This window comes from Tachyglossus aculeatus, chromosome 17 (assembly GCF_015852505.1).
Source record: "Tachyglossus aculeatus isolate mTacAcu1 chromosome 17, mTacAcu1.pri, whole genome shotgun sequence".
NCBI classification, from domain to species: Eukaryota; Metazoa; Chordata; class Mammalia; order Monotremata; family Tachyglossidae; genus Tachyglossus; species Tachyglossus aculeatus.
Window position 1 is genome coordinate 52,819,076 of NC_052082.1, and position 23,162 is coordinate 52,842,237.

A 23,162-nucleotide genomic window follows, 5' to 3' on the forward strand; every position below is an offset into this window, starting at 1 on the left:
CAGGGCTGAGAAGAGTGCTGGACATAAAGTAAGCGCTGAACAAATTCCGTAATAATAATCATCACCACAACTAGTAAGAGAAGCGGGGATGGCTCAGTGGAAAGAGCATGGGTTTTGGAGTCAGAAGTCATGGGTTCAAATCCCAGCTCCGCCACTTATCAGCTGTGTGACTTGGGGCAAGTCACTTAACTTCTCTGGGCCTCAGTTCCCTCATCTGTAAAATGGGGATTAAGACCGTGAGCCCCCAGTGGGATAACCTGATCACCTTGTAACCTCCCCAGTGCTTAGAGCAGTGCTTTGCACATAGTAAGTGATTAATAAATGCCATCATTATCATTATTATTAGGGCCTGTCTCCTCTTGACTGGACTGTAAGCTCTTGAGGGCAAGGATGCTGTCTTTTCATTCTATTGGAGCGCTCAGGGCAGTGCTCTGTATCCAGTGAGTGCTCAATCATTACTACTGACAGATTGGAGAGGGTCAGGGGGGTCAGGGAGGTCAGGGGACAGCCCTCCCAGGCACAGGTCCGTTCCCCCAGCCCCACGCCCGGGGCTCACCGCAATCCCCTCCGCCTCGTACTCCTCCTGCTCCGACTTGAGCGTGAGTTCGATGAAGAGCTGCTGCAGCTTCTCGTTGCAGTAGTTGATGCAGAACTGCTCGAAGCTGACAAAACAGAGGCGGGGCTGAGGCCAGCAGAAGCCCGGGGAGGAAGGCAGAGGACGCGCAATCTCCCCCAGATCCACCCCTTCCTCCTCCCTCAAAGGGCCCTCACCCCGATCCAAGCTCTCATTTTCTCCAGTCCGGACGACCCTAACCCTCAGCCTCCTCACCGGTCTCCCAGCCGCCGGCCTTCCTCCCTTCGGCCCACACCTCACCCTGCTGCCTAGAGATCACCTAGATTGTCAGCTGCATTGAAAACTCCTTGAGGGCGGCACTTAGTACAATGCCCTGCACACAGTGCTTGATATTACTACTGCTACTACTGTACTCTCCCAAGCTCTTAGTACAGTGCGCTGCCCACAGTAAATGTTCAGTAAATACCACTGATTGACTGAGCTCAAGGCTGTCGATTGGCTCTCTTCTTCCTGTCCGCTCTCTTTATCGGCTTCTCCCCATTTCCCACTCTTGGCTTCTCCCGAGCCCACTGTGCCTCGCTCTTGACTTTTAGACTGTGAGCCCACTGTTGGGTAGGGACTGTCTCTATATGTTGCCAGTTTGCACTTCCCAAGCGCTTAGTACAGTGCTCTGCACACAGTAAGCGCTCAATAAATATGATTGATGATGATGACAATTGACTTTCCTTTCCCCCAGCCAATTGCTCACACCCTTCCTCCCCTCCCCCCAGCCCTGGTCTGGAAATTCTTCCCCCTTCAAATCCCCAAACCAAAATTTCCCCTGGCTTCAAAGCCCTCCTAAAATCCTACCTCCCCCAGGAACTATTTTCTGATTAATCTCCATCACCCCATCCCAAAACTCTAGTGTCTTATCTGCCCTGCTTTGACTGTAAACTACTTGAGGGCAGGAACCGGGTCTGCTCTTCCACTCTTCCAAGACCTTAACACAGGGCTCCGCCCAAGGTGAATGCTTAAAAAATACCGGATTACTACTATGTAGTGGGATGTGGTGTTGGAAGAAACAGTTGTGTGCAGGCACATAGCACTGGTGAAGGCGTGAAAACGACAACATTTGTCAGTAGCATAATCCCCGCATTCCAAGAGAGCTGACTAAAGGAACGCGGGGATTTACGCACAGTCCAATTCCTATAGTCCACTTTTTATTCAACGCATTCACTCATTCCCCTTTCCATTCTCTGCCTTCTTATCATCATCATCATCATCAATCGTATTTATTGAGCGCTTACTATGTGCAGAGCACTGTACTAAGCGCTTGGGAAGTACAAATTGGCAACATATAGAGACAGTCCCTACCCAACAGTGGGCTTATAGCTGTAGCTCCACTTTACTCCCCTGATCCCACTATTTTCAAATAATTTTATGACTGTCCGCCTCTCCCGTTAGATTGCAAACTCCTTAAAGGCAAGTATTGGGTCTTTTATTCCTACTGAATACACCGTACTTAGGTACAGTGCTCACTCAATCAACTAATCAATGAATAGTATTGTATACTATTAGTATACAATACTAATACTAATTACTAATACTAATACTACTAATACTAAGTAGTATACTAATAGTATTGAGAGTCTACAATGAGCAGCGTACTAGGGGCTTGGGAATGTACAACAGAGTTAGAAGGGGTGATCTCTGCCCTCAAGAAGTTTATAGTCTAGTGGGGGAAACAGGTACAAAATTATTTACAGAAGATTAAAGAAAGAATGGAAGGAAGGATGGATAGGTGGGTGAGAGTGCTCCTTCAGTAGAGGTGCTCAATAAGTACCGCTAGGGATGATGATGATGATGAGAGAGGGCCAGGGACAAAGGCAGAGACATGGGAGATAGAGACAGAGAGGGGAGAAAAGGAAGAAGGGAAGGGCAGGAGATGGAAAGGTAGGAGAAGGGAGGGAGAGATATGCTGATAGACTGTAAACTCGTTGTGACCAGGGAATGTGTCTCCCAACTCTGTGCTTCAGTGCTCAGTAAGTGCTCGATAAATATGACTGATTGACAGGGCTGGGACTGGGTCAGAGCACTGACCTGTTGTGTTGGAAAACTTCGAAGCCGTAGATGTCCAGCAGCCCTAGGACTGTGGTGCTCCTCCAGCTGGGGCTCTCGGGGTCCTGGAATGAGAGTCACGTTCGCTGCCCCCGCCCGACGGGCCCCTTGGGATGGCCAGTGCCCCTCGGCAGCCTGTCCTCAGCTCCCTGATGCCGTCATTGGCTCCTCTCCCGCTTGCTGCCCCCAGCCTCCATCCCACTGCCCCCCCTAACAAGCCAGGTTCCTGTGGAGGGGGGGGGGGTGAGGTTTTCACAATGTGGGGGGGCTCAAAAAGAGGAACTGGTGGAGGTGGAGGTGGGGAAGGGTGGTCTAACCTTGAAGTCCAGGGACCTGTTGATCTTGCTGACCAGCCAAGAGAAAGTGCGTCCGTACACAGCTTTGGCCAGCGCATCTCGGGCATACGCAGCCTGCTCCAGGTTCAGGGGACTGAGGAGCTGGAAGAGGGACGGATGGAGGGAGGGACTGGGTATCCGGAGGCCAAAACTCAGTCCCCCCAGGCCCTCCCCTTCCACAATCCCACTGCCCCGTCCCTTGCTTCCCCCCACCGGGCCACTCTTACCTCCTCGCCCTTGGCGATAATCTTCCTGTGCGTCAAAGCTTCGCGCAGCATCGCCCCGTCCACCCGCAGCAGCTGCCGGCCAAAAACAGGTCAGAGGTCGCGACCCTGGGTCCGAACACGCTCCTCCCTCCACCCCAAATGTGGCCCTCTGACTCCCGGTTCCCCCCAAGGGACCGGGTCACTCACCCTGGCCAAGTATTTGATCTGGTTCTCTGTGGTCACCTGCGCATTGCTCTCCTCATTGGCCGCAAAGTGGACGTTGCCCAAGTGGAGCACGCTGGCCACGATGCTCAACAGGTCCTAGGGGGTGGGAACGATCCCAGGGGGATAGGGAGCAGGGCGTCAGGAGTCCCGGGGAGGGGAGGGTGTGTTTCGGGGAAGGGTCCGGAGGGGAGGGCCCAAAACTGGGAAGGCAGGCAGAGGGGGCGGCGGATCTCACCTCCACGTCATCCTCGTTGAAATTCATGACGGACAGCGCCTTCCGGACCACCTTCCAATCGCTCTTGTCATTGATGGACGTCACCTTCGCGCACTGGCCCTGGGGCGGATGGGGTCGGGTCAGCAGGGGTGAAACGTTACCGGGGTCCGGACACATCCCCTTCCTCAGCCCCACAGTCCTTATGTCCGTATCCGTAATTTCTCTATTGATATTAATGTCTGACTCTCCCTCTAGACTGTAAGCTCGTTGTGGGCAGAGAACGGGTCTGCCACCCCTGTTCTATTGTACCTTCCCAAGTGTTCTAAGGAACAGTGATCTGCACACGGTAAGCAATCAATAAATACGACTGACTGGATCCCTCTGGGGCCCGGGGGGTGGGGGTGGGGGTCCCCCTTTCTGCATCCCTCTGGCCCTGACCTTGACCAGGTAGAGGTAGCTCTGCGCGTTGCGCTCTAAGCCCAGTCTCCGCAGCAGCTCCTCCTCGCCACCCTCCAGAAGCTGGTAGAAGACGTGGAAGTTGCGCTCCCCATGGTTCTGGTGGACGACGCGGGATTTCTCCAGCAGGTAGCTGAGGATGTGCCCGCCCACAGGAGCGCCCTGGAGGGATTCATTGGAGCAGGGCCAGGGGGTGGGAGGTGGGGGGGAAGAGGAGACAGCTCACAAGGATGCCCCGGCAGGATCAGGGGGCGAGGGGGTTCCCACGGGGCCACCTTAGGTGGGTCACGGAGTTCTCGGGCCCTTTGGGACGGGGAAGGAATGCAGGTCCACGGCGGGAGTGTCCAAAAGGGGTTGGGGGGTCAAGAGAGGGGTTTCCAGATCGCCGAGTCCCTCGGCTCAACCCCCCTCCACCAGCCGAAAGCCCCAAACTGGGCCTGGGCGAGTGGGCAGTGAGGGACAAGCCAGGGCTGGATTCCTTGGACTACCCCCTGAACCAGCCGACAGTCCTCTAGACTATAAGCTCACCGTGGGCAGGGAATGAGTCTACCAACTCTGTTACATTGTACTCATCCCAGTGTTTAGTACAGTGCTCTGCACACAGTAAGCGCTCAACAAATACAACTGATTGATGGACTACCCATCCCCAGGTTTCCCCGACCCACGTCCTTCCCCTTCTGCCCTCCGCTGGCACCTTGTAGTCAAACTGCACGTCCATGTATTTCCCAAACCGGCTGGAGTTGTCATTGCGCAGGGTCTTGGCGTTTCCAAACGCCTGGGGGAAGTGGGAGAACAGAGGAAGGGACACCTTTTGAGGGGGGCTGGGGGGCCCAAGGGATACTCCAGCTTCCCCCACATCACCAGGTCAAATGTCGGAGGCCAGGGTGCGACTGAAGTCAACCTTGGGGATAGGAGGGTCTCCACCCCCCTGGGCTGTATCCTCTGAACGCCCCGGCCCCAGCCCCTCAACCTCCAGCACAGAGTTGCTCTGCAGCAGCTGATCCGGCCCGGCCTTGCCCCGTCCCTCCAGTGGCTCCAGCCCCCGGCCACCCGGTCGCCAGGCCCCCTGACCTCCAGCACAGGGTTGCTCTGCAGCAGCCGGTCCCGCACGGCCCCGCCTCGCTCGCTGGAAGGACAGGTCTCGGCGTAGAACTGCAGAAGCCGCTTAGTGGCCTCGGTCTTGCCGGCCCCGCTCTCCCCTGAGATCAGCACGGCCTGGTCCCGCCTCTCCATGCGCAGCGCCCGGTACGACGTGTCTGCGATGGCAAACCTGGGAGGGGAGGTGGGGGGGAGACGGGGGGGGGGGGGGCTCAGTGACAGGTGCCGGGGGAGGCCTGGATGTGGCGGGGAGGGGCACGCAGGTACAAGGGGACACTCGGGCGAATCCATGTCCACAAAACTAAGGACGGGGGAGAGGGCCTGGGAGATTATAAGAGAAGCCAGAAACTCTTCCTGAGAAATCATAAGCTCCTCGAGGGCAGGGATGGTATCTGCTAACCATACTGTCATCTCCCAAGCGCTCAGTGCAGTGCTCTGCACACGGTAAACATTCAATAAATACTCTTGATCGAGCGAAGTCGTTGTCTCCCCAACCAGACTATGAGCTACTTGACGGCAGGGATCTCACTCGTATTTTCCGAGCGCTTTGTACAGTGGTCTGTGCAGAGTAAGCACTCAATGTATAGTATTGATTGATTAAAATGTAACTGGACACATCTCTCCCCTCAAGCTTCCGACAGCTTTCTGTCTCCCTCTGTAACAAACAAAAAAATCATAACCATTGGCTTCAAGCTCTCAACTGGCTATCTTGTTTTCAAGCCCCTTGAGGACAGAGATGATCTTTACTCATTCTTTTCCTAACCACCTAGTACAGTGCTCTGTTTAGAGTTACGGCTCAGTAAAGACTGCAGATTGGGAGAGGAGGCAGGAGGCTGGACTGAGGAAGACAGAGAATTCCAGACCCTGGCAGGGGTGGAGGGAGCAAGCTCACGCTGTTGGGGGGGGTGGGGTGTCACTTACAGATGCGGGGGCACCTCATAGAAGCTGACCCCACGGTATCGCTCCATGTGCTGTCGAGTGTAGAGCTGGAGGTCGCGGTAGGGATTGACGGAGACCAGGACGGGACCGATGTATGTCTGAGGGGAGGGGGCAGAGAGGGGCAAGGGGACTCAGGGGTGGGTCACGGGGGAAAAGTGTCGAGGGCAATCACGGGGGGAGGTCTCAGGGACGGTGTCAAGGAGGTCAAAAGGAAAAATGCTCCTGGGGGTCATAGGGAAAGGTGTCAGGGGGTCAGAGGGGAGGCTCACAGAGGAAGGTTTTGGGGAAGGTCATAAGGGAAGATGTCGGTGGAGGTCATGGGCAAGACGCTGGAGGTCATAGGGGAAGATGTCAGGGGTCACAGAGAAAGGTGTCGGGGGTCACAGGGGAGGATCATGGGGGAAGGTGTTGGGGGAGGCCGTAAGGGAAGATTCTGGTGGGGGGTCATAGGGGAAGATGTTGGGGGTCACAGGGGAAGGTGTCACAGGAGGTCATGGGAAAGGTGTCGGGGTGGTACTGGGGAGTCTGGGATCAGGAAGGTTGGCCGTCACTGGCCCAGGGTGTGGGGCGGGCAGGGGATCTCCCAGAAAGCCCCCAGCCCCCGGGATACCCTCCCCCAGGGGTCCCACGCTGACATAGATCAGGTTCTCCCGGAAGCGCCGCCGCAGGTTCTCGATGAAGGCCGCCTCGCTGGTGAAGTTCTCCAGCAGCACGAAGTCCTGGACCCCGACCCGGTCCCGGGCGGTCAGTGCACTCTCCATGGTCACCCGGATCCCGTCGCTGCCCAGGGCCTGCGAGGAAAGCGGCCGGGCCAAGAGTAAGGGTGAGGAGATGCGGGGGGTGGGAGAGGGCTGTGAGGGGCTGGGGAGAACCGGGGCCATGGGTGAGCCCTTCAGAGGTCACTGACCCCAGGAGCGGGGCTCTCACATGTCCGTCCTGTGTCAGAGGGCCAACTCCCAGCCACCAGGCGACAGACTGCCAACTACCTCGCCCTTTCAACGGGGAGCCCCCTGGCCAGCCCCGGTGGGGAACGGAGAGGTGAAGGATGGGTGGTGGCCAAGCTGAGGAGGTACCCACTCTCACCCATGAAGACGCCATTGGAGACAGTTGGGTTTTAGTCTTAATCCCTCAGTCGCTTCCCCGTTCTGGTCAGATGGGCAGACGGTTCACACTCCCCTAACTCGGCCTGTGAGCTGACTTGCCCGCAACCCCACGGTAGTCCCCACCCCACAACTACCCGCAGGCCAGGACCAGTTCTGAGGTCATTCCTGGATATCCAGGGGAGATTTTGAACCAGGCCTGGCACCCTGGATGGGCCCCCAGCCCCCTGCTCCTCCAAGCCCAGTGCCCAATGCCCATCCTTCCCTCCAGCTCCTGAGCTAGCCGCCCCCTCCTAGGCAGTGATGGGATCCCCCAGAACAAGAACTTAGGACCCCGATGCAGCCCTTCCCAAAGCCAAGATTCCCCTGGCACTACCCTCGTTTCTACCCAGGTTTCCCCTCAGTGCTCCCCCACATACCAGTGTGCCAGTTCACCACAGAACCTGCGGGCAGGGTGGGGGTGGGAGGGCTGAACTGGGGGAGCCACTAGCTAATGTTCCCGCGTATCCAGTCCTTAGTCGGCAGGGGAATTTCATCAGAAAACACAGCTGCCTCCAAGCCCGGATGGGCCTCGGGAGACCTTGGCAGAGGGAATCGTGGAGTGCCAGGGGGGCAAACGCCAGGCCTGGGAGACGGAGGGGGGCTAGGATTGGGAAGGGGGCAAAGAAGAGGGGACCCCCCACACACACACCCTGGCCAGTTTGGCTGGGCCGCTCGCTCGCAAAGGCCCCTCTCTTGCTTTGCACACAGCAAGTGCTTAACAAATACCATCGTTATTATTAAAAGGGCTGGGGGTGGCGGGGTGAGCTGAGGACGAGGGGCGGGAATTGAGGGTAGGGGGGGTGGAAAGTCGCCCCCACTCAGCCCAGGGGTTGGGGTGGCAGCAGGGGGAGAAGGTCTTCCCAGCGCTTAGAACAGTGCTTTGCACATAGTAAGAGGTTAGCAAATGCCATTATTAACAGGGCTCTGCACATAGTAAGCGCTTAACAAATGCCATCATTATTATTATTATTATTATTCTCCCCCCAGAGGCAAGGTGGGAGGGGGTCCCGGGGCTGAAGCGACGGTCCGGCCTCAAGGCTGGGGGGAGGGGGCAGGCCCGGATGGGGACCCCCCACCCCCCAGGGTGCGGGGCTGATCTTCTGACCACCAGGCTGGGGGGGAGTGGGGGAGACGAAGCTGAGCCCCCCGACACGCCCCTGGATCCCAGGGTGGCCCCCAAGGGGCCCTCCCTTCCCGGGCCCGGCCTCCGGGGTTCCCCCAGCCCTCATCATCATCATCAATCGTATTTATTGAGCGCTATGTGCAGAGCACTGTACTAAGCGCTTGGGAAGTACAAATTGGCAACATCTAGAGACAGTCCCTACCCAACAGTGGGCTCACGGTCTAAAAGGGGGAGACAGAGAACGAAACCCAACATACTAACAAAATAAAATAAATAGAATAGATATGTACAAGCAAAATAAATAGAGTAATAAATATGTACAAGCAGATATACAGGTGCTGTGGGGAAGGGAAGGAGGTAAGATGGGGGGGCTGGGGAGACCCCCTTGTGCCTCCCCTCCCCCCCCTGCCCCGCACAACTTTCCGCCGGGACATTTTTCCACCGAAATTCCTGCGGCCCCGCCCCACTTCCTGCCGGGCGGCGGGAATGGGGGAGGGAATGGGGGAGGAGCAGGGCCGGGGACCCCCTCGACGCCCACCCCCACCCCCAGCGGGCCCCCCGCCCCCGCTCACCGCCGCTCGGTACCGCATCGTGGCCCCCGCAGCCCGCTCCGCCGCACGGAAGGCCCGCCCGCCAAGGAGGCAGCCAGGGAAGGGGGGAGGGAAAGAGGGAGGGAAGGAGGGAAGGGGGGGAGGGAGGGGCCGGGACCGCCCCCCCCACCCCCCACCCCTCCCCTCCTCTCCCTTACAGAGACACACAGACCAACGACGACAGGGTGACACCGTGGGTGGGGGGTCTCCCCGGGGAGAGGGGGGTCCCCCGGGTCAGAGAGGACTGAGCTGGGAGTGGGGTGATGGGGCCCACCCCCCATTGGGGTGACTGAGGGGGGTGGGCCCAGGCCTGGGGAGCCCCGGTGGCCCCGGGCCGCCCCCTCCTCACATCGACCCCCGGCCCACGTCATCCCCCGGGCCTGGAATGCCCCCAATCCCTCTGCCCATCCGCCAAGCTAGCTCTCTTCCTCCCTTCAAGGCCCCGCTGAGAGCTCACCTCCTCCAGGAGGCCTTCCCAGACTGAGCCCCTTCCTTCCTCTCCCCCTCGTCCCCCTCTCCATCCCCCCATCTTACCTCCTTCCCTTCCCCACAGCACCTGTACATATGTATATATGTTTGTACATATTTTTTACTCTATTTTATTTGTACATATCTATTCTATTTATTTTATTTTGTTGGTATGTTTGGTTTTGTTCTCTCTCTCCCCCTTTTAGACTGTGAGCCCACTGTTGGGTAGGGACTGTCTCTCTATGTTGCCAATTTGTACTTCCCAAGCGCTTAGTACAGTGCTCTGCACATAGTAAGCGCTCAATAAATACGATTGATGATGATGATGATGATGATGACTCCGGTTTTCCAGGGGAGCCACTGACTCACTGAGGCCCGGCCTGTTGGCCGGCCGCTCCCCCACGGGCCCCTAAACCCCCCTGCGGCCCCGTCTCCAAGGCGGAGGGCGGTGATCCCTGCGGGCCCCTGGTCGCCCCCCTTCTCCCCGCTGTCCCGTCCCTCCTCCCTCCCTCCTTTCCTCCCTCCTCACCCGCCGGGTCCCGGGAAAAGCTAAAAATAGAAATGTCCAAATACGGGCGGAGCGGCCGGAGCGGGAGGGCGGCTCTGCCAGTGACCCCTCCATTCCAGGCCCGAGCCCCCCACTCCAGGGCTCCACTGTGACCTTAGCCCCCCCTTTCCTCCCTCGTCCCACGTCTTTCCCAAACTGCGGTCCAACTTCCTTCCGTCCAGCCCCTGGGACCCTGCCTCTTCGGCCTCCATGGTCAGCCCGGCGACCTCTTGGACTCCCCTTCCCTTCTCTCGCTCCATCATCATCATCAATCGTATTTATTGAGCGCTTACTATCATCATCAATCGTATTTATTGAGCGCTTACTGTGTGCAGAGCACTGGACTAAGCGCTTGGGAAGTACAAATTGGCAACACATAGAGCCAGTCCCTACCCAACAGTGGGCTCACAGTCTAAAAGGGGAGACAGAGAACAAAACCAAACATACTAACAAAATAAAATCGTATTTATTGAGCGCTTACTATGTGCAGAGCACTGTACTAAGCGCTTGGGAAGTACAAATTGGCAACATAGAGAGACAGTCCCTACCCAACAGTGGGCTCACAGTCTAAAACGGGGAGACAGAGAACAAAACCAAACATACCAACAAAATAAAATAAATAGAATAGATATGTACCAATAAAATAAATAGAGCAATAAATATGTACAAACATATATACATATATACAGGTGCTGTGGGGAAGGGAAGGAGGCAAGATGGGGGGGATGGAGAGGGGGATGAGGGGGAGAGGAAGGAAGGGGCTCAGTCTGGGAAGGCCTCCTGGAGGAGGTAGATATGTACAACTGGGTTTCTCCCTGCCCACCTAGAAGACTCCCCCTTGCCCACCTTCCTCTGCCCCAGTTCTTCCCAGATTGGGCCGGAGGGGCAGGCCCTGCCCTCCACCCAGCTGGTCTGAACCCCCACACACCCCAGGAGAAGGAAGAGAAAAGCAGCTGCTGGAGCCTCATTAGGAAGAAATGGCTAATTAACTTCAGAACAACAACAGCCCTGGGCCTTGGAGAGGGAGGGCAATGGGGAAGGGGAGGTGGTGGGGGGGAGTGCGGAGCTCTGAGGGAGGCAGGGTTGGGAGAAAGCGAGGTACACACCTGCCAACTTGTACTTCCCAAGCGCCTAGTACAGTGCTCTGCACACAGTAAGGGCTCAATAAATACGACTGATTGATACACACATATATACTTTGGGATGGGAAGGTGAATATTCATTCATTCAATCGTATTTATTGAGCACCTACTGTGTGCAGAGCACTGTACTAAGCGCTTGGGAAGTACAAGTCGGCCACATATGGAGACGGTCCCTAACCAACAGCGGGCTCACGGTCTACAGGGGGGGAGACAGACAGAACAAAACGTGTAGACGGGTGTCAAAATAGAACAAATAGAATTGAAAGCTATATGCACATCATTAACAAAATAAATAGTAAAATAGAGGAATAAATCTGTACAAATATATATACAGGCGCTGTGGGGAGGGGAAGGAGGTAGGGTGGGGGGGGATGGGGAGGAGGAGAGGTAAAAGGGGGCTCAGTATGGGAAGGCCTCCTAATACACAAACACACAGAGACACGCAGAGCTGGGCAGGACACACACACACATACACCACCTCCCATGGGGCTGGGAAGATGGGCACCCTCCCAAATTTACAAGGAGGTGGGATAATAATAATAATAATTTTGGTATTTGTTAAGCACTTACTATGTGCAAAGCACTGTTCTAAGCGCTGGGGAGGATACAAGGTGATCAGGTTGTCCCATGTGGGGCTCACAATCTTAATCCCCATTTTACAGATGAGGTAACTGAGGCACAGAGAAGTGAAGTGAAGTGCCAATTTGTACTTCCCAAGAGCTTAGTACAGTGCTCTGCACATAGTAAGCGCTCAATAAATACGATTGATTGATTGATTGATTGAAGTGACTTGCCCAAAGTCACAGCTGACAAGCGGTGGAGCAGGGATTTGAACCCATGACCTCTGACTCCAAAGCCCGGCCTTTTTCCACTGAGCCACGCTGTACACATACAGGTGGGATCACACACCCAGACACCCACTGGGCTGGTGAGGGGGATACGCACAGGAGCAAGGAGGTGGTCAGACACGGAGTATTTATTGAGTGCCGAGCACTGTACTAAGTGCTTGAGAAATACAACAAAGCTGGGAGATGCAATCCGGACAGCCACGGGGCTGGGGTGGTGGACCCACACATGCATTCGCACTCTTCCAAAGTGGCTCAGGAGGACACACGGGTTCAAAAGTCAGGGCCTGAAGGCCACCCGTTCCCCAGCGAGGCCGGAAGCGAGCCATGGCTTGGAGGCCCAGTGCGTCCGGCTGGCCGTGGGAGGGAATGGGGCTCATTGGCCCGTGGACCTCCCGCCCTGAGGGCTGGCGCGCATGCACGCGTGCACACAAGTGCGTGTGCGCACACAGACACACACACACACAGGACTGAACTGTTTGTTCAGCTCTGGGAGCTGCCCGTCCACCCGCCAACACACACACACAGCTGGGGGAGCAAGTTATTTGTGGACAGGGAACTTGTCTGTTACATTGTACTCTGCCAAGCATTCAGTACAGTGCTCTGCACACAGGAAGCGCTCAATAAATACGATTGACTGACCGACTGACAGGGCTTCGGACCCAAAGGGGGGCCCCCCATTCAATCTCCCACAACGGCCTTCGCTCACCATCCCCTCTCCTGCTGATCACACCCAGGCCCACCCCTCCTCTCCTTCCCACCATCCAACCCTGGCTTATAGGTGTGGGACTGTCTCTATATGTTGCCAACTTGTTACTTGTACATATCTATTCTATTTATTTTATTTTGTTAGTATGTTTGGTTTCGTTCTCTGTCTCCCCTTTTCAGACTGTGAGCCCACTGTTGGGTAGGGACTGTCTCTATATGTTGCCAACTTGTACTTCCCAAGTGCTTAGTACAGTGCTCTGCACACAGTAAGCGCTCAATAAATACGATTGATTGATTGACTTTGGGATCCCCGGAGAGCGGAGACGGGGCAGGGGGCTCCTGACTAGGCCGGGGGCAACGGTGGGCAATGAATCCGCTCACCCCCTTCACCCCTGCCCCGGCCCCCCACCCCAGGTAATTACCGCAATGGCAGAACAAACCTGATTAATTATGGAGGAGCCAGCCGGGTGACGGCACATGGAGAGGAAAGGGGGAGACACAGGGGTGAGGGGAAGGCCCACAGAGACAACGGTGACAAGAAGGGGATGGGACAGGGAGATGATGAGGAGAACGGGACCTTAGAACAGTGCTTTGCACATAGTAAGCGCTTATTAAATAATAATAATAATGGTATTTGTTAAGCGCTTACTATGTGCAAAGCACTGTTCGAAGCACTGGGGAAAATTCAAGGTTATCAGGTTGTCCCACATGGGGCTCACAGTCTTCGTCCCCATTTTACAGATGAGGGAACTGAGGCCCAGAGAAATTAAGTGACTTGCCCAAAGCCACACAGTTGACAAGTGGCGGAGCTGGGATTCGAACCCATGACCTCTGACTCCAAAGCCCATGATCTTTCACTTCTCTGCCATCATTAAGGGACAGTGGTGTGGGGAGACAAGGAGACAGGGGTGTGGGAAAAAGGAATAGAGCTGGGGAGGGGGAGGAAGGCGCAAGAGCAGGAAGTGGGGACGGGCGATGGAAAAATGGCAATGAAAATAGGGGTTAAGATGGAGGTGGGGGAAGGAGAGCTGGGGAGGATGGGGGAGACGGGGGGGTGCCAGTAAAGGGACTGAAGCAGGGCAAAGAAATTGGGGAGGCGGGATGGGGGGGCTGGATAGCTTTTTATGTATGTTAAGCGCAACGTGCCAAACACTGTGCTAAGTGCTGGGGTAGATACCAGCTAATGGAGTTGTACACACTCCACGTCCCATCTGGGGCTCACAGTCTTAATCCCCATATTACAGATGAGGTAACTGAGAAACAGAAGTTAAGTGACTTGTGCAAGGTCAAGCAAGCGCAAGCGCTTAGTACGGTGCTCTGCACACAGTAAGCGCTCAATAAATACAACTGAATGAAAGGTCACATAGCAGATACGCAGAGGAGCCGGGATTAGAACCCAGGTCCTCCTGACTCCCAGGCTTGTGCTCTGTCTACTAAGCTGCATAACTTCTCAGTGGTGAAAGGTGATGGGGTGAGAGGTCATTGGGGGAAAGGGGCTGCAGGGCCCCCAGGGAACCCCTGTTGAAATAATAATAATAATTCTGATATTTGTTAAGTGCTTACTGTGCACCAGGCACTGCACGAAGAGCTGGGCTGGATACAAGTACATTGGGTTGGACACAGTCCCTGTCATCATCATCATCATCATCATCAATCGTATTTATTGAGCGCTTACTGTGTGCAGAGCACTGTACTAAGCGCTTGGGAAGTACAAGTTGGCAACATATAGAGACAGTCCCTACCCAACAGTGGGCTCCAGTCTAAAAGGGGGAGACAGAGAACAAAACCAAACATACTAACAAAATAAAATAAATAGAATAGATATGTACAAGTAAAATAGAGTAACAAATATCATCATCATCATCATCAATCGTATTTATTGAGCGCTTACTATGTGTAGAGCACTGTACTAAGCTCTTGGGAAGTACAAATTGGCAACATATAGAGACAGTCCCTACCCAACAGTGGGCTCACAGTCTAAAAGAGGGAGACAGAGAACAAAACCAAACATACTAACAAAATAAAATAAATAGAATAGATATGTACAAGTAAAATAAACAAATAGAGTAACAAATATGTACAAACATATATACATATATACAGGTGCAGTGGGGAAGGGACCCATGTCCCACATGGAGCTCACAGCCTTAATCCCCATTTTACAGATGAGGAATCTGAGGCCCGGAGAAGTGAAGTGACTTGTCCAAGGTCACCCAGCAAACAGCAGACTCCCAGACTGTGAGTCCCCTGTTGGGTAGGGACTGTCTCTATATGTTGCCAACTTGTACTTCCCAAGCGCTTCGTACAGTGCTCTGCACACAGTAAGCGCTCAGTATATATCATCATCATCATCAATCGTATTTATTGAGCGCTTACTAGGTGCAGAGCACCGGACCAAGCGCTTGGGAAGTACAAACTGGCAACATATAGAGACAGTCCCTACCCAACAGTGGGCTCACAGTCTAAAAAGGGGGAGACAGAGAACAAAACCAAACATACCAACAAAATAAAATAAATAATAGAAGCCACGATTAGAAGCCACGACCTTCCGTCTCCCAGGCCCGGGCTCCATCCACTAGGCCACACTGCTTCCCATAGGCACAGCCAGAGTCTCCCAGGTGTCCGCCCGCCCACCTCAGCTGCCCCAGCCCCCCGTACACCCCTTCCTTCCCCCCACGATCCCCGGGTCCTCGGGTCCCCAGGTCCCTGGGCCCGACTCTCCCTGAGACGCCTGCCTGGGCCCGTCTGTGGAGTCAGGGAAATGGAATGAAGGGAATCCACCAGCCTGGGCGGGGGCGGCCAGGGGAGAGGAGGGAGGGTCATCCCACGCTTTGCAGGGAGAAGGGAGGGGGACCCCTCCAAATTCCCAGGATTCCTGGATGGACGGTGACAGCCCTGAACGTTTCAGAGGCGGGAGAGGGAGAAGGCCCCACCGCAACCACATCCCAGGGAAGTCTCCCCTCTGCTCTTCTTCCTCCATCTGCCCCCTGTGCCCCTCCGCTCTCCCATACACAGTCACTCCTCACTGACTAGTACCCCACAACACCCCCCCACCAAAATTTGGGCCCCTTCCCAACATATCAGCGCACCCCCCAAGAAGCCAAGGAGGCAGACGTCATCTGGGCAGAGAGGTCTGTTCAAGGGCCACAGGCGAAGAAGGCGTAACCAGAAATGGTTTTAAGCTGGGGTAACACAGAAGCAGCATGGTGTAGTGGCTAGAGCCCAGCCTGGGTGGCAGATGGTTGGGGGGTTCTAATCCCAGCTCTGCCACTTGTCTGCTGTGTGACCTTGGGCAAGTCTTTTCACTTCTCAGGGCCTCAGTTACCTCATCTGTAAAATGGGGATTGAGACTGTGAGCCTACTGTGGGCAGGGATTGTCTCTCTTTGTTGCTGAACTGTACTTTCCAAGCACTTAGTACAGTGCTCTGCACATTGTAAGCGCTTAATAAATATGATTGAATGAAGGTATGAATGGCTGGGAGCCACATGTGGGACAGGGACTGTGTCCAACTCGATTTGCTTGTATCCCCCCCCCGGGGGTTAGAAGAGTGCCTGGCATACAGCAAATGCTTAACAAATACAATTATTATTATTAACTCAACCAAGCACAGGAGGGGCTGGGGCACTGGGGGAGAGGGGCAGGGGCTGGGTTACAAGGGAGAGGAATGAGGACTGGACTACTGGTGAGTAGCTCTTAGTGCAGTGCTCCGCACAGAGTAAGCGCTCAATAAATATGATTGAATGAATGAATGAGAGGTGCAGGGGCTGGAGCTCTGGGATAAACAGACAGTGCAGGGATGTGGGGGCCACCAATCCCTGCTCTCGTCCCCCTCCTCCAGGAAGGCACCTCATGAAACTCCTAGGCGAGCCCCAACCTATCACGCCTCCCATCCCCAAAGTCCCTTTCCCTCCCGCTCCTCCCAAGCCAGAAACGGCGAGCTTGACCCGGCCGGGCCGGCCAGCGGGGTCAGCATCCCGGGGCCTGCGGAAGCCTGGATTCCGCCATGGAGGGAGTAAGGGCGCTTCCTGCGCCTCGGAGCTGGACTCCTGCCTTGCTCCCGCTCCCAGAGAACAAGACCCAGCCTCACTGGCTCTTCATCATCATCATCAATCGTATTTATTGAGCGCTTACTATGTGCAGAGCACTGTACTAAGCGCTTGGGAAGTACAAATTGGCAACACACAGAGACAGTCCCTACCCAACAGTGGGCTCACAGTCCTTCCGACCCGACTGACACTCCATTGCTGGATCACAGAAGCCCCCAGGGATTTGGAGGCAGGAGAGGGGATAGGGTCCCGGGGGAAATGGGAATGGGGGCACGGAGGTGGCAGGGAGGGGGAGGTGGCAGGAGAGGCACAGGGATGGGGAGGTGGCTGAGGTCATGGCTCAGGCTGACGGGTGGAGGGGAGGTCCCTTCAAAGCCCTACTGAGAGCTCACCTCCTCCAGGAGGCCTTCCCAAACTGAGCCCCCGTCCTTCCTCTCCCCCTCCTCCCCCGCCTTACCTCCTTCCCCTCCCCACAGCACCTGTATATACGTTTGTACGTATTTATTACTCTATTTATTGATTTTACTTGTACATATTTATTCTATTTATTTTATTTTGTTAATATGTTTTGATTTGTTGTCTGTCTCCCCCTTCGAGACTGTGAGCCCGCTGTTGGGTCTCTATATGTTGCCAACTTGTACTTCCCAAGCGCTTAGTCCAGTGCTCTGCACACAGTAAGCGCTCAATAAATACGATTGAATGAATGAATGAAGGTCAAGGCCTCGGTCACTCCTAGGACGAGGTGATGTAGGGCAGGGGTGGGAGCGGGGTGAGGCCTGTTGGAGCGGGAGGCGCTGGACGAGGGAGGAACAGGATTGCCGACCTACATCTCTGTTCCCTCATCCCCATTTGGGCCGGGAAAACCCCGAGCTGGCGGAACCTCAGCCGAATCCCAGGTCGTCCCAGGCCGGGGAACACCCTGCTCCAGGCCCGGGGGATCGGGGTCCCCGTCAACAAGAGCAGATCCCTGGAGTTTCCAGCCAGGCGGGGCTCAAGGGATAGCCGAGCTTCCACTGCCGGCGGGAAGGTCACTGCCTCCAGCCCACAATAATAATAATAACAGTAATAACAATAAATAATAATAACAATAAAAATGGTATTTGTTAAGTCCTTACTATGAGCCAAAGCACTTACTGAGTACTGGAGTAGATATAAGGTGATTGGATCAGACACAGTTCCAGTCCCAGGTGGGGCTCAAAGTCTAAGTAGGCAGCGGGACAGGCACTGAATCCCCATTTTACAGATGAAGAAACCGAGACACAGAAAAGTTAAGTGACTTGTCCAAAGTCACACAGTAGGCAAGTCGCGATATCAGAAGCCAGGTCCCCTGCCTTGAGCCCTGTGCTATTTCCTCTAGGCCACAACTCAGCCCTTCCGGGGCTATTTCTGGGTGGGTGGGTGAAATCAATGGTATTTATTGAGCACTTATTGTGTGCTGATCACTATTTATTTTATTATCTATTCTATTTATTTTATTATCTATTCTATTTATTTTATTTTGTTAGTATGTTTGGTTTTGTTCTCTGTCTCCCCCTTTTAGACCGTGAGCCCACTGTTGGGTAGGGACTGTCTCTATATGTTGCCAATTTGTACTTCCCAAGCGCTTAGTACAGTGCTCTGCACATAGTAAGCGCTCAATAAATACGATTGATGATGATGATTGATGACTAAGCGCTTGGGAAAGCACAATATAATAGAGTTGGTAGACGCGTTCCTGCCCACAAGGAGCACACAGTCTAGAGGGGGTGACAGACATTAATATAATAATAACAATGGCAATAATAACTTATTATTACGGTATTTGTTAAGCATTTACTATTTACTATTTTCTTTTAGACTGTGAGCCCACTGTTGGGTAGGGACTGTCTCTATATGTTGCCAACTTGTACTTCCCAAGCGCTTAGTACAGTGCTCCGCACACAGTAAGCGCTCAATAAATACGATTGATTGATTGATTGATACTATGTGCCAAGCATTGTTAAGCACTGGGGTAGATACAAGGTTTATTTACCTTTCCAATAGACCCTCTTCCACCTACCACAAAGCACTGGGGGGATGGGGAAGGGTGTTGGAAGAGGCCTGACATAAGTAGCGTGGCTTAGTGGAAAGAGCTCGGGTTTGGGAGTCAGAGGTCGTGGGTTCTAATCCCTGCTCTGCCGCTTATCAGCTGTGTGACTTTGGGCAAGTCATTTAACATCTCTGTGTCTCAGTTACCTCATCTGTAAAAGGTGAATTAAGGCTGTGAGCCCCACGTGGGACAACCCCATTACCTTGTATCTACCCCAGCGCTTAGTACATACAGTAAGCGCGTAAATACCACCGCCAACATTTCTAATCCTGACTCTACCACTGGCTTTCTCTGTGACCTAGGGCAAATCATTTAATTGATGATGATGATTTAAACTGAGCTTCAGCTCCCTCCCCTGAAAAATGGGGATTCATGACCTGGTCTCCCTCCCATTTAGACTGTCAGCTCCATGTGAGACAGGCACTGTGCCTCGACCCCTGCGCTTGGCACATGGGTGCTCAACAGACATCACTGCTATTATAATAATTATTACTATTATTTCATCTATTAGATGCCTCAATCAATCAATCGTATTTATTGAGCGCTTACTGTGTGCAGAGCACTGTACTGAGCGCTTGGGAAGTACAAGTTGGCAACATATAGAGACGGTCCCTACCCAACAGTGGGCTCACAGTCTAGAAGGGGGAGACAGAGAACAAAACCAAACATATTAACAAAATAAAATAAATGGAATAGATATGTACAAGTAAAATACATAAATAAGTAGAGTAATAAATATGTACAAACATATATCCAGGTGCTGTGGGGACGGGAAGGAGGTAAGACAGGGGGGATGGAGAGGGGGACGAGGGAGAGAGGAAGGAGGGGGCTCAGTCTGTTGCCAACACTCCTTCCACAACTTACTCTTAGACTGTAGGTCCCTCGGGGGCCAGGGACTGTGTCTACATCTCCAACGTGCACTTCTCTTTCCCAGTGCTTTGCACAACTGGCGAAGCAGCGTGGCTTAGCAGATCGGGCCTGGGTTCTAATCCTGGCTCCACCACATGTCTGCTGTGTGACCTTGCAAAAGTCACCCCACTTCTCTGTGCCTGTTACCTCATCTGTAAAATGGGGATTAAGACCGTAAACCCCATGTGGGACATGGACTGTGTCCAACCTGATTAGCTTGTATCTACTCCAGGGCTTAGAACAGAGCTTGGCACATAGTAAGCGCTTAACAAGTACCATAATAATAATAAGGCACCTAGTAAATACTATTCCTCCCCCTCTACTAGAGAAGCCTGTGGTCTCCAGTCTAGATCAGAAGTGGAGCTCTGCCCTCTCCTTTCCCCATCACCCACCTCGCCCTCAAGCCCTGGCCTGCAGCCTCTCCCTCCTGTCCTCAATCAATCAATCGTACTTATTGAGCGCTTACTGTGTGCAGAGCACTGTACTAAGCACTTGGGAAGTACAAGTTGGCAACATATAGAGACAGTCCCTACCCAACAGTGGGCTCACAGTCTAAAAGGGGAAAATATTCCTACCAGGAGTGGGGTTCGAACCCACGCGGGCATATGCCCATTGGATCTTAAGTCCAACGCCTTAACCACTCGGCCATCCTGATGGGGTGACCCTCACTCCCCTCCAGCATGGCCAGACCACACCTAGATCCACCAGTCTGTAAGCTCCTTGAGGGCAGGGATTGGGTATACCAATTCCATTGTACTGTACTCCTCCATGTGCTTAGTACAGTGCTGTCCACACAATAAGCGCTCAATAAATCCCATTAATTGGTTGGCTGATGCCTAGGTAGTTTTGTGCCCATGACCCAGACTGAGCCCCTTCCTTCCTCTCCCCCTCGTCCCCCTCTCCATCCCCCCATCTTACCTCCTTCCCTTCCCCACAGCACCTGTATATATGTATATATGCTTGTACAGATTTATTACTCTATTTATTTATTTTACTTGTACATATCTATTCTATTTATTTTATTTTGTTAGTATGTTTGGTTTTGTTCTCTGTCTCCCCCTTTTAGCCTGTGAGCCCACTGTTGGGTAGGGACTGTCTCTATATGTTGCCAATTTGTACTTCCCAAGCGCTTAGTCCAGTGCTCTGCACACAGTAAGCGCTCAATAAATACAATTGATGATGATGATGATGATGACACACCCCGGGACACCCCTTTCTAATCCCCTCTACACTGTAAATTCCTCTGTGAGCAGGAAACTTGTCCACCAACTGTGTTATATTGTACTCTCCCACACACTTAGGACAGTGCTATGCATTTAGAAAGCACTCCATAAATACAACTGATTGATTGATTGATTGGTTATTCATTCAATCGTATTTATTGAGCGCTCACTGTGTGCAGAGCACTGTACTGAGCGCTTGGGAAGTACAAGTTTGCAACATATAGAGGCAGTCCCTACCCAATAGTGGGCTCACAGGTATGTCTCTTCTAACAGTGGTTAGAAGACTCTTCTCACAGTCTTTTAGAGTGTGAGCCCACTGTTGGGTAGGGACTGTCTCTATATGTTGCCAACTTGTACTTCCCAAGCGCTTAGTACAGTGCTCCGCACACAGTAAGCGCTCAATAAATACGATTGATGATGATGATGATGGTTTTGCCAGTCGTGACCCTCAACCATGGCTCTTACCCCAGGCGGGGAGAGGGGGCTGGTCCTGAAGAGAAGCAGTGTGGCCTAGTGGATAGAGCCCCGGTCTGGGCGTCGGAAGTCATGGATTCTAATCCCGGCTCTGCCACTTGACTGCTGTGGGACCTTGGGTAAGTCACTTCACTTCTCTGTGTCTCGGTTACCTCATCTGTAAAGTGGGTATTAGGACCGTGAGCCCCTGTGGGACATCAACTGTATCCTACTGGATTAACTTGTATCTACCCCAGAGTTTAGTACAGTGTCTGGCACATAGTAAGCACTTAACAAATACCATTAAAAAAAACATCAAAAAAAAAACCAAACATGGCTGAATTCCTCCTGTTCCCTGGGAGGGAAGTTACATGACTAGGTGTAAATTCACCAACCTAAAAAATGCCGTCTGCTCAGGTGTTCCAGGCCTCTGCCCGTGTTTGGCTTGCTCTGTTGTCTTTTCTCCCTCAGCATTATGGTATTTGTTAAGCGCTTCCCACGCATCAAACACTATTCCAAGAGCTGGGGTAGATACAAGATCATCAGGTCGGACGCAGACCCTCTCCCACCAGGGCCTCACCATCTACGGAGGAGGGAGAACAGGTCTTTAATCCCCATTTTACAGCTGCGGGATTTACAGGTAATGAAAAAATAATAACTTGAACACGCACAGTACTTTCATTTCTCAAAGCCCGTTCGCGTCAGTTAGGTCATTTTGTCTTCCCTGGAAGCAGGGGAGGGGCGGGTATTATTTTCTCCGTGTTACTGTTGAGGTAACTAAGGTTCAGAGAGATTAAGTATCTTTCCCAAGGTCACCCAGCAGCCCCAACTTTCCTGGTTTTCAATTCCACTAGGACACACTGACTTCCCCCCTAAGTGTGACGTTTCCCTTATGTCCGACTGAGCCGGTCCCATCTGAGCGCCGCACCCCAAGGTGAGTAGGACCTGAGTTCCCACACCCTCCGCATGGCCCTGCCTTTCCGGGGGTGAGATCCCCACTGGAATTCTCCGGCGGGTGATGGATCATCATCATCAATCATATTTATTGAGCGCTTACTATGTGCAGTGATGGATCCCAATCCCGGATCTGATCCGATCCCCTGCCCCCTCCCAGGCCAGAATCTCGAGTCCCCCCAAAGTCCCCACCCTGACCCACTCGGGCAGAGTGAGGGGTGCCCAGTCCATAGGGTGAGGGGCATTTGGGGGTGCCAAAGACACAAACTGACCCATGGGCTCCCATGGGTGGTGACCCCAACAGCAGTGACCTTGGAGAGTTGGGGAGGCCTAAGGACCCCCCCTTGGCATGGAAGTTGGGGGCTCAGATTGACCGCAGGTTGGCACGGTGCCAGTCCGCCAGCCCACCCCTGAGGCCCGGCCCTGGATGGAAACACAGTAACCGGTCTCTGGCCTTGGGCACTTGTGCCCCCACACCAACGATGACCTCGTCAGCAGCCGGGCCTCCCCGCCAGAGCTCAAAGAGTGCGGGCTTGGGAGCCATCGGTCATAGGTTCGAATCCTAGCTCTGCCACTTGTCAGCTGTGTGACCTTAGGCAAGTCACTTCACTTCTCTGTTCCTCAGTTCCCTCATCTGTAAAATGGGGATGGAGCCTGTGAGCCCCACGTGGGACAACCAGATCACCCGGGCTTTGGAGGCAGAGGTCATGGGTTCGAATCCCGGCTCCGCCACATGTCTGCTGTGTGACCTCGGGCAGGTCATTTCACTTCTCTAAGCCTCAGTTCCCCTCATCTGGAA

General features: G+C 53.7%; 1 protein-coding gene and 1 non-coding gene across 4 annotated transcripts in view; both read right to left on the bottom strand.

Annotated features, from left to right (window-relative positions):
* Nucleotides 1-23,162, bottom strand: part of MYO1C (myosin IC) — a 40,409-nt gene that overhangs the window by 9,018 nt on the left and 8,229 nt on the right. For 2 of the 3 annotated variants that reach the window (XM_038758952.1, XM_038758954.1), the window contains exons 2-12: nt 6,780-6,935; nt 6,127-6,242; nt 5,179-5,377; nt 4,802-4,882; nt 4,090-4,269; nt 3,673-3,771; nt 3,420-3,533; nt 3,234-3,305; nt 2,989-3,108; nt 2,654-2,736; nt 557-662 (exon numbers count right to left, since the gene is read on the bottom strand). In XM_038758952.1, coding sequence (XP_038614880.1) covers nt 557-662; nt 2,654-2,736; nt 2,989-3,108; nt 3,234-3,305; nt 3,420-3,533; nt 3,673-3,771; nt 4,090-4,269; nt 4,802-4,882; nt 5,179-5,377; nt 6,127-6,242; nt 6,780-6,935 — 1,326 coding nt within the window. Of the gene's footprint in view, nt 1-556; nt 663-2,653; nt 2,737-2,988; nt 3,109-3,233; nt 3,306-3,419; nt 3,534-3,672; nt 3,772-4,089; nt 4,270-4,801; nt 4,883-5,178; nt 5,378-6,126; nt 6,243-6,779; nt 6,936-8,981; nt 9,043-23,162 lie in introns of those variants that run through there. The other variant, XM_038758953.1, reaches the window with a different exon arrangement.
* On the bottom strand, nt 20,306-20,388 carry TRNAL-UAA. The gene has a single exon. It is a non-coding gene; the product is annotated as a tRNA-Leu (tRNA).